Genomic DNA, 12,053 nt, shown 5'->3' with positions numbered 1-12,053 from the left:
TCTTTTGCAATTTCAAGGGAGGCTGAAGTACTTGTAAGCCACATGTCCCAACAGCAGCCTGAGGTTAAATGGCATCATAGGTTACTTTCCAATGTCTCTCAATCTGTCAGCTGCAATACTATCCCAGTGGCTAAATAGAAAATGAAATGTGAATAGTGAACAGACAACTAACTGCAATAAAAACCTGTAGAGCATAACTAATATCATCTCTAATGTGCATGTAGCTACAGGTATTAGTCGCATTGACATTAAATTGTCCTGCTGGTAAACAGTCTGATATTACGCCTGATCTATAAACAAATATGTTGATATTCAGCGGTACTTTTATGGGTTTGACAGCTGTTCGTTTGTGCATTTGTGTTCCCGTCTATCACCGACTGGAATGCGCACTCACGTCTATGTTTTGCATCTATCCATATGCAAACACACCATGTCAATTCTACATGCGTGCGCAAAACAAATTGGAGCACTCTGAACAAGAAAAGCTTGCCTAGGGCAAGTCATTTTGAAATTAAAAGCATGTCTCTTTGTTCAGCTTCCATCCAGAAATGGGGGAGAGAATGTGAATGTGTCACACAGAGGGAAGAGGAACACTGAGAGAGTGCTGTGATTTTCACAGCCAGGGAATCGCAGAGTCTTTTATCTATTTCCCTCGATCAGAAGACATCCGGCAGGAAAGGTAGGAGGATTAGATTAGCTCGGGAGAGAGAAAGAGAGAGTGGGTTCTCTAATCCTGATGGGCTTTTCAGAGGTACACCCATCACTGTGGAGTAACATGGAGTGTGCAGTAGGGAGTTGGGATCAGGAGGGGAGGGTGCAGGACGGTTTGCCTCGCTAAACCCTTCACACTTGCATGAAAGAGGTTCCAGCAAACTAGCGGATTAGTCAAAGTGTAATTACACTTTTGGGGCTCAGAAGTAGTGAAACGTGTGCTGACTGGGACACACCTCAAACAGGCAGGGGATGAAGGTAGTCCTAATGTATTGCCCATGTTTTGGGTGAATTCTTCAACTGAATTATCTGTCTTATGTCCATTTTCTGAGATCAAAGTAGAGCTTAAAGCTGTAATGTAGATCTGCCAGTGTTCTAATGAGGTACTCATTTCAATTTTTTCTCCCATAATTTACAGCCCTGTTACCAAAAAGGAGGTGACACTAGACAGCATGTAAGAATGCAGTTATTTGCAATTGGTTTCAATCGTATGCTTATTAATATGATGACATTTTTTATAATAATTTTTGACTTGATGTCAGCAACAGTTTTCTAAAAGGTTGAGAAAAGAGCTTTTTTTCAGTCTTGCTTTATGAAGACTGACCTTTCTTATATATATTTTTAAGCTCTTGATTCATCAGGCAACAGGACAGTTTTACACTTAATCTTAGTCCAATTGTAAAGCGCTTGTGCTCAGAGAATGACACGGAACTAATAACTCAACTTACTTTTGTACTTTTGGGTGCTTGGCTATGTTTTAAACAACTGGTTACCGTGTAGCAATAGTGTTTATGCTCTACTGTACTGCACATTGTATTACAGTAAAAAGAAGGTGCTTTTGAGAATTTTCCCATAAAAACTACCATGAAACTATGATTTCTCACTTTATAACGATACACAATGAGAAAACAGTGCTCCTGAGATAAGTCTTCACAGTAATGAGAAAGAATTGTTGAAAACAATTATCCTTATAGATTGAATTATTAAAAAAATGGAACAAGTATGGTATTTTTTTACTATGAATATCTTTGCCATTCGTGTACATTCTTCAGTGCTCAGTGATTAAATATGTATCATTGTGGAAAATGTTGTGTTCCAAAATGTTGTGTTCCAAAATAATACGTTTTATGGAGCAATAGATCTTGGTGTGGATCTTGGTGTGGAAAAGGAGAAAGTAAAGGATGGAAACTGGGGGTGGACAGAAAACAGCTTTTTTTTAGTAGGCTTTAGTTTGTCCTGGTAAAGGAAGAAAAGTGTGAAGTATTCCATTTGTTTACTATTCTCATCCATTTTGGCTGGAAATTCTGTTTAAGTCTGATTTTAAATGTAATTTCATTATTCAGGTCCTCGGGGTGAAGCTCTGCAGCATGGTCAGTCTGGGACCCTGCCCCGCTTCCTGGAGGAGCCTGTTGATGCCTACATCATCAAGAGTAACCCCATCAAGCTCCGATGTCAAGCCCGCCCCGCACTCCAGATCTTCTTTAAGTGCAATGGTGAATGGGTCCACCAGAGCCAGCACATGTCTCAAGAGCACACCGATGTTGGAACAGGTACAGTTAAAATGAAAAAAACAGAGAGTCTTTCAACAGGTTCTTCCTGAATTAGTTATAGTAATAATGTTAAACAGGCCCTAGCACCTTCAGTAATATACAATTTGTTCTCACTCCCACCTCGTCACATTCTGACATATGGCCTGGGGCCCTCCGCATTGGTTTTTTAACACGTACCTCCAGAGGATCATTTTAGAGCGTGCAGGATTTCCCAAGTTAGTAACGTACCAGACGTGCTGTCATGACAGCACAGTACATGTTGGTAAAGCTTTCCACAATAAACAGTAGCAGTGACAGTAGTAGAGGGAAGGAAGGAATTTGCCTCCTCTCCAATCTCCTTATGCAAAAACCCAGCACTAAAGAATTCTTTTTTTTTTTGCCACAGAAGGATCAGTCACAGTATGCAGTTCCTTGCATAAGTTTTAACACACACGATTACCTCTTTGTGATTACAGTCGTTCTCTGTGTATCAGAAGTGATCATAAAGAGGTTCCCCGTGTGTTGAAAACTTGTTCAAGGAACTCGTGACAAAGCAGCAGCATGTGATGAGTTGGAATCGAGAATGTATTGTGACAGAATGAGACTGGAACTGACCTGACTGACCTTATAAAACATAGACACAAACTTGAATTAGTCCTGCCGCTCTGGTCGGGTTTCAGGTTGGATGACAGCCTCATGCTAAGCAAATAAACAAATAAGTTATTTTTTTCTTTTTCGTTAAGACTTTATTTATTATTTTAAATTTAGAGGACATCATTCACATCCCTGATAGCTAGCACTGAAGTCTTAGGAATGACTTTGCCAGTGAGGCTTTATGACATTGCCAGCAGCTACATTGAGTTCTGTAAACATATTTACTTCACTTGTTCAGTGCATGCTGTATATCACATTTGATGTAATATGAAATGACATTTGTGGGCACATGAAAGAATAACTTGTTCAGTTTTAGGTTTGGACTTTGAACTCTGAATAGTGTCTTTTGGTGATGCAATATGCTGAAATAGAGTTGTTGTTGGTATTTTAACTTCAAACGAATCCATTCAAACAACAAAAAAATGGTCCTTTTTCTAACCACCCTTTGCTGTTTTTGATGCATCATCCCACATCATACAGAATTCTCTTAAGTTTGGACAACAATTTGGATAACAGTGATATGAAAACTGAGCTATACTCTGTCATTCTCTACAAAGTGTTTGTATTGTAATTGCAGCTGTTGTGATGAAGTTCCCTTTTACAAATCCAGTGGTAACAAAGTTGAGTTTGTGTGATCCTGTAATATCTATGTGTGAAAAGATATCCACGGAAATCCACAGAAAGAAACTTATTTGTTCCTTTATGTGTTAGGTCATCATGAACACAAAATATTTATGAGCCTACTTTTGCTGCCATTACTGCAACAGTGTTGATACCTCACTTAACACACAACACAAAGTAATATCTCCCTCCAGTTAACAATGGACATCTAAAATTTTACTGCCTCTAGTCTGGATTCATAGCTCGACTCCCATCTGGCTCTTTGTCACCACTCATATCCGCCTCCACTGGGACAGACACAGGGAGGGGGATGCAATTGAAAAGAAGAGTACCTCATGAAGTAGAATGCTCTGTCGGGATCTGGACTGAGCCAGGATGCATCCTCCTAACTACAAGCCAGGGGAGGATAGAAAAGAAGCTAGATGCATCTGAAATGACAGTGTATCATTGGGCTAATGTAACCTTAACCTTTCCAAAGAACGTAGGAGTATCACAGAAATAGAAAAGCTAATGAGTTGTTTTCCACAAATGTAGCTCAACATCTTGATGAATTGTTATACTGCAGAAGTTCTCAGTAAGCTTTGTGCTTTCCTGTCAGCACTTGAAACTGTTGTTGCACCCCTGATGAAAGTTGCAAGAGCAAAAAAAGTGTTAAAGGCAGCCAGCTTTTGCAGAGTTTAAATTTAATGAAGAGCCATGTGGAGATGCTGGTAGAAACTGCTGCAATAAACTTACGACTTGATTCTCTTACCAACAGACAGGATTAAAAACAGTATTTCTTACAGTTAGACAGCTAGCAATGTCCTCTCTCTTGGCAATATTTCTTTTGAGCATTGTGGAAATCTTTCCTTACCTTAACAGAGCAATTTTATTTGATTAACATAGCTAAATCAAGCTGACTCCGTGTAATGTAAAGAGGGTTGCTAGTAGAGAAATATCATCCAGTCCAGAGATTTTGAACTTTCCTCCTACAAGTTATGAACTTTGACTAAGAACCATAATGCGTTTTGACACTTGGTCACCTCCAAGGACCACACTGTTTGTCTCAGTTTCACACGTTTAAAGTTGTAATATAAAAAAAAGAAGCCACCCACAAATCTAAACAAATACTTATGTGCTATTTCCTTGATTAAGCTTTTGTAACCCTGTTAACAGACACAGGAATGAGCCTGGAAACAACTTTCCATTATACACGATAAACTACGAAATACGCATGAAGTGATGGTCTTCAGGCATAGTAGTATTTAGAAACTCTTAGACACTTTATTGGATGATGTTTTCGAAAGGAGGAGTAAGTAGAGAAGAAAATGTTCCCAAATTAATGCCAGTACCAGTAGATTTTTAAGAACATTAGACCTGGCCATCTTTGACAGCCCACACTTGGATCTGAGTGAAACCTCAGACAGTCTTTCTTGAAAGCAGTAAATGTCTTCAAATATTGAAACTGTCATTTCTTAGCATATTATGACATGGAGGATATGTCCTTTCAAACGTGGCATTTTAAAGAAGACTCCCTGTCCATCAAGTCAATCACTAAAGGTGCAGAAATATAAAATTTGAAATCATTCTTTTGTCAGAGATCCCTCTATTATATCTTTGCTAATTTCTTCAGTTAAAATGTAATGCATGATTAGTTTGGATTTAGTTCAATTATGTGCCAGTTACCAACTATTACTATGCTATCATGCTTAGCAATAATAGTGAACATGATCAGAGCTTGAATCAAGGCAACTGGACTTGAAAATGTTAAACCTCTCAAGTGGTAGAGGGGCCGATCACACTTGGCAGGTCGTCACAGTCACACATGTCACAAAGTCACCTGACCAGTGTGTGGATCCTTCAAGTCCTTCTCATCTGTAGGTTGTTTACCTATTGGAAAAAGTATATTTTGGTCACAGGCTCCAAGCTGTAAATGGTTGTGAAACCTCCTGGGGAGGAGAGAGAATGCTGCATTGCAACTGCTGGAAGGTGATAAGACCAACTCTTCTGTTCAAAGATGTTTTTTCCAGTTTGACTTAGATGACTTACTGTCTTCTCTGTCCAGAAAATGTACATTACTGTCCTAAAAGCGTGTCCCCTCTGCTTAAGATGTAAGTGAACTGCTGAGTCTTGACCTGAAAAGCTGGCCCTCCTGTGTTGTGCCATGTGCTTGTGAAGCTGTTGTTTGGTCTCCCTTATTTAAAGATCTGTACACTCCTTGCTGCACTGCACTGGAGGTGAGGTGTTTGGCAATGTTGTAGGTGACCGAGTTGATGCTGCTGATGACGAATCTGAGTAGGACTCAAACCAGGAACCCTCTTGCTTTGAGGCGACAACCACCACACCAACTTGCAGCCCTCAATTTTTTTTTCCATATTAGAAATCAACCAAGTTTGGACACGGTTTTCAATCACATCAAAATAGTTTGTTTTTTTTAGCTCTGCTGACCAGCACCCGACCTCTTACCAACCAAACACTTAATATGGAGGATGACAGTTTGTCGAAGTATACTGGAATAAGTTGTCTGCTGGCACATTGGGATGAGGCTTCTATGCTAGCAGCATCACCAGTGTGGATACATATTAAGCAATGAATACAACATTATTATCAAACTATATTGATAGATTATTGGTGTGAAGACACAAAACACTGATCTGATCCAATCAAATGAAGATATTTTGTTCATCTCTGTTGATCGTGTACACCTTGACTTCTTTGGATGGTATATTTGTTTTCTGAATGATGCAGGTGCATAGTGGATGTGCTCAGTCTGAGCGGTTACAGATGTTTAGGCAACACGTGACTGACTGGACCCTCGTGGACGTGAGAATGACACAAGTTGGTTAACACGTGCTGACATTCCGACAGGGAACAGTTTGAACACACAAGCGCAGCACTAGCAACTGAAATTACAAAATAATTTTACATCTATTTATGTTAGGGGTGAAAAACATCAAACTCAGAGAAATTAACCAGCAGTAAAGTCTTTATTGGGCCCATATGCAACCCAGAAACTGCATTTCAATTTTGGCTGGATTACTAGCTAACAACAGACTCTTCAGTCACTTCAGTGACTTTTGAATGCCAACAAAAAGAAAACGGTTCATCAGGGAGCCTTCAGTCCCTAGAACTAGAATATCTTTATTATCCTTTGTTTTTACTATCTCTGTCTGCTTTCATCTCAGTACTTCCACAGAAATATATCTAAGCTGAAATGCACCAGATTATACCATATAGATGTATCTATGAAAATCGTGAAGTTTGGTCTGGATGATGATGCATGTCTTATTCATTGGTGTTCAGATGTGTATATATAAAAGGTTTTTTTTTTGGCCTGACTTGGGATTCGGTGGGTGTTTCTGAGTAATATGTGCCACAAACTGTATCAATGTTACACGCTTATGAAGGTGGTCAGACGCGCCACATGTTGTGAAAATAAGCACCTTTTGTCTGCTGAGACACATCTGGCCGTCCATCCAGCTTCATCTGTTGGAGGCAGTTGAGCAGCTGTATCTCAAGCTATTAAAGTCTGAGTGAGGTGGTAGAATGGCCCCAGGGTTCAGCACTGTGTAGGGAGCTGTAGCTATTAAAGCAGTAAGCTGTGAATTAAATGTAGACAGACTCAGCAACACATGCCTTAACACTGTTTGACCAAGGGGTTTAAGGCAGAGAACAGAAACCATGTATATCCAAAGGCAGTAAGGGAGACATACAGAATTCTATCATTGTGTTGTGGTGTTTTTGTCAGATTTGGTCTCAGCTCAGATGTGCTTTCCAGAGGACCCAGTTGCAGACAAAGAGATAAAGATAAGATATAGATAAATATACTGTTTATTTCAACTAGATGATTTGTATTGTGTTTCTCATTCTATAAGATGATTAACAGAGTAAGAGAATATTTTTAAACCATTTAATGGCTAAATATTGCATACCTGAAACTCATATAATCTCTCTGCTAATCCTAATTTCTCTTCTTTTCATGAATGTGTCCTCTTTCCTTTTTTTCTTCATTTCCCTAAGAAATTTTGGCATTGTTTAATACACTTAAGTACAAAATAAACGGAACTTAATTTACTTGGTTTAAAATAACCTTAGATAATCGTTATAGACATTACTTTTAGCTGTACATGTCACAAGCTTTGTTTAAGAGCAAAGATAACTTGGCACGGTGTAGACATTTATTTCGACAAGCAAGCCACTTCTGCATGTAACTGAACTCTTACCACCTTTTTGACACAGCAACAAATGCAGCAGTGCCAAGTGATGAAGGTGTTGTTTTATCTTGACTTGTGGTTGCTGTATTTCCTTCATAAACCAAAGCATGTGTGGTTCTCAGCAGTAAAGTAGCACTTTAAAAAAAATGTCTTTTTCAGTTAACATCCGCTTTGTAGACCAATAGTTCAAGAGATAACAGTATGGTTTTATGTCTTCAGAAAAATTGTTGTCATGTATCCCTATGAGACAAACCTTTAATTATTATCTCATTATTACATAATACAGTTTGTAAAAATGATAACACTGTGCTGACAACCTGACATATTTAGTTCTCTCAATTTGTTAATTATAATAATTATGTTGTTTGCACATTTTCAACAGATTTTCTTCTATCAGCCCGTTCTCACGAGTCCACATATACAAATCATGGAAGTGCCACAGTACATGATTGTAAATTGTGAGATGGGAATGTGTCACAAGGCTGATGTTTTCTGTTGGCCAGCTTTCAGATAATTCAACAGGAGTCGTGGCACATGAAATTGAAAGTGTATGCTGTAACCATGAAGAATTTTGACATCTAAACCTAACCGTGTACATAAATTCTAAGCCTAACCGTGTACTTTCGAGTCATGAAGGAAAGATCTTTGCACTAAAGTTTGTGCATTAGCTCCTTTCACCATCCGCCTATTCTTTGTGGCCTAAAAAACAGTAGTGAGACATGGAGAGTGGACGCACTCGGAACACATATGGAGACATACAACGTCAATATCCTGACATTTTGAAACTTAGTCTGTATATTTGTAAGGAACAGAGTAAGGGTAGCCTAGTATTTTTACTACAGTTTTTGAGTTTTTGTAGTGAAATGTAATGTTTATTGGTGTGGACCAACATAGCTATTGTTAATTCTGTCATGTGATCCAGTATTTGAGAAACTTTGAGGATTACTGTACACAGTTATTCATGCAAGATTTTATAGTATAATAACAACAAGAGTGATGCCAGTCCAGTGAGGGTGTTATTCTACTCTACCATTCAGGGGAATGCACTTGAGGATCAGAATGTAGGGCAATGCTAAACATAGCCAGATTTGATGGCCAATGCTCTGATTTCCTTTCTTTTGAAATTAACTAAATATTAGAATGTAAATACAGAAACATATAGGCTGTAAGATTTTAAGTAAATCTCTGATGTTTTGTACCTTACATCTTGGGGAAATCCCACTGACTAGAGTAGCCAGATACTGATTTATTTTAGCCCCATTAATAACCATTTGGCCAGCTCAATACACTGACCTCATAAAATCCACCCACAGATCAAGAGGTGCTGGTAATAGTTCAACGAGATTTTTGTCTTTACATCCAGTCTCTGGGCCAAACTAGCTGGTAACACACAAATTGCCGTCAGTTGCCTAATGTAATTCTCGAGATGGATTCAAATATGCGGCACAAAATGACAAATTTCACTCTTAAATTAATAGGCATTGCAAAACAAAGACTTTGTATCAGCCAGATAATGTCAGATAACAGGAAGAAGGATCCTGCTGGATGATTGAAATGATGAAACAAAATGGTACAAGCTAAACCAAACAACCAAGACAGAAGGCTGTGGTGACAAACATTAAACTTCTCAGACAGTCTCATTACTGCTCTCATCCTTTTGAACAGATGTGGCAATCAGAGTGGCATTTTAAAACAGCTCAATAAAGGGAAGCAGAGAGTTTGTCTTAGAAGGAAAACAATGTTGTCTGAAAAATGCAGGGTCTATTGACGTGAATATAATGAGCCACAAGTAGCCGAAGGCAGATGGTGTGGCATTTCTGGACATATTGAATGTATAGAGTTAGTTATGTCACATCTCCCATCATATTGCCCTGATATTTTGTAATGATCTACTTATCATCCACTTACTGTACTCATTTAGCTTTTATTTAGACCTTTACAAACCATTGAGGACATGCCCTCATTTTAATTATGCCAAGAGTACAATTAAAACAGAATAAATGCATACACGAAAAATAAAGCTATTCGGAAAGGATGGTTAACAAGAACAAAAAAAATGTTTTAAAGGAATTCATTAAATGAGTCTAAAAATATTATTCTATGAGTTTAGCTTTTATTTATTTATTTGCATCTAGGTAAGAATATACAAATGCCATACAATACAACAGACAAACATTTATGTGGATGAAATAAAAGAAGTTCCACTTAAACAAATAAGAGAGCGGTCTGACCTGATGCTAAGATATATCCTGGGTGATCCGATCGCAGCTGCACAGCGGAAAATGAAGGTGTGACCCCATTCCAAATGGATTTAGATCAGATTACTCGGGTCTCATTCACAGGTGGTTAAAGACACTTTTATCCGCATTCCTATGATAATCTGAACAGACTAGAAGCACAATTTGAGATCTGCTACTGACCTGAAGTGACTTCATGCAAACAGTAGAGTTACTACCAGGATTTTCTCATTTGCAATAAGCAGCTTTCTGCAGAGACAGTGAACAAAGCATCTACGAGATCTGGATCTGTGCTGTCAGTCCTGGGCGCTGCCTTTTAACAGGTCTTGACCCAAACATGCTCGTCTACAGCTTGCTCGATGTATTCAAGGTTGGAAAGTGCCATGCACTTTCTTGCAGTGCAGTTTGCTTTTGTTGCTTGTGAACACAACAACTCATGTAGTCTCAAGTGGGAATATACTAAAGGATTTTTTTTCTTGGAGTCACATGTTTTACAAAGCTGGATCATCAGGCCCCTTGTCAATTTTGCCTGGAATATATCAATCAGTGCTTTATCAGGAGTCTTTATAGGTGGTTTGCCTTTAATTTTTGTTCTGATTGGATCAACTGTGGTTACCATATCATATAATGCTTTGCATCTATCAGATCCAACAATGTTTCACATGTGCACCCACTTGCACAAACCACTCATGTGCACAGCAAAGATGTATACACAAAAAGCTGATGCCCCACTGGTGAGCTGTCAGATAGAAGGGGTTTAGAGCTTCAGCGTGTGTGTATCTTTACTCCCTGCATCTCTTCTCCATCAACTGACAGCCGACTATGTAGGCTGATGTAGGCTACTTGTTTATTTGCCTACAGAGACAAGACTCAAGACACATTTGGAGACACCCTTTGAACCTACATACTTACTGCCGTCCACTTGTTATCGGATCACCCGTGACGTGCGTTAGCACGCCCAAAGAGAAAAAAATTAGACATTAAAGGTGAAGCAAATCAACAACCAAAGCAAAATTAACTCCAAATTAACAGATACATTTATAATGTCAACAGAAAAATCATACTTGAAGGATTAAGGTAACTAAATAAATCTCTTTAACATTTCTTTAAGCAATTTAGATGGTTGAATCAATGAAAATCTGGTTGGTAGTTCTGCTATGAAACATTGTATCACAGTTAAAAATCCTCTCAAGATTTTAAAATGAGATGATGCTTTTGCCACAAAGAAAAGAGGCCATGACACAAGGGAAGCTGTCTTTCTTGTAAATCTGTGTTTTTGAACATAAGAAGAGACAAAAAAGGAAGAATTAGGGTCATGAAAACAGTGTGAACTTGAATAGTCTCAGTTTTTCATTGTGAACAGTTTGTGTCCAGTGCACCCACGGGGTGTCTCATAAACTGACACAATGACAGATTTAATTTTGTAGCCTTATGAGTGCAAAAATCTTTCTCTGCAGCTCCCTTCTGTTTCACCATCATTTAATCAATATAAACACAGTGAATCAGTTTGCGCAGAGGCTCTGCTTGGTCCTCTACATAAAGATTGGAAGCTGTAAATCTATCACATATTCTTCTTACTCCCTTCACAAAGCTGTATGGAGTTTAATTAAAGTAACTAAAAGAGAAGCTTTCATAATATAAAGCATCTGTGGATGACAAATACCCCCATTAAACTTTACCCACAGAGTACAATCACAACTATCATTTGCAGGTATTAACTGAAATTATTTAAGCAATTTTAAGTATACCTGAAACTCTCGGCCCTTCCAAATAGTTTGTATGCTCTCACTGACAGAACCTGATTCATTTGTCTCTTCTCCAGCACATCTGTTATCCAAACTTTCACCAAAGTGGCAATACTTTTGTAGTGCTGCCTATTCCAAATCAAACGTTCCGTTTGTGGCTCGGCTGACACGTGTACCAAAAACATTCGTCAAGTTAGAAAATACTAAACAGAAAAACACCACTCTTGGGATGTGTCATGAAAAGTTCCTTTTGAGGTAACTGAGTAAATGATACTTTGAGTAAGTAGAGACAAAATGACAAAGTTTCCATGTAGCTTACAAACTTTGCAACTTTTTTCCTAGTTAAAATGCTTAACAATACAC

The 12,053-nt window shown here is 38.4% G+C and overlaps 1 protein-coding gene across 2 annotated transcripts in view; it reads left to right on the top strand.

Annotated features, from left to right (window-relative positions):
- Positions 1-12,053, top strand: part of LOC140276801 (netrin receptor UNC5D-like) — a 177,809-nt gene that overhangs the window by 104,810 nt on the left and 60,946 nt on the right. For both annotated transcript variants that reach the window (XM_072371612.1, XM_072371611.1), the window contains exon 2: positions 2,055-2,261. In XM_072371612.1, the coding sequence (XP_072227713.1) occupies positions 2,055-2,261 (207 nt within the window). The remainder of the gene's footprint in view (positions 1-2,054; positions 2,262-12,053) is intronic.

This window comes from Leuresthes tenuis, unplaced genomic scaffold (assembly GCF_036924035.1).
Source record: "Leuresthes tenuis unplaced genomic scaffold, fLeuTen1.0.hap1 SCAF_19, whole genome shotgun sequence".
NCBI lineage: Eukaryota > Metazoa > Chordata > Actinopteri > Atheriniformes > Atherinopsidae > Leuresthes > Leuresthes tenuis.
Note: the sequence above shows the minus strand (reverse complement) of the source record. Positions and strands in the feature narration are given on the sequence as shown.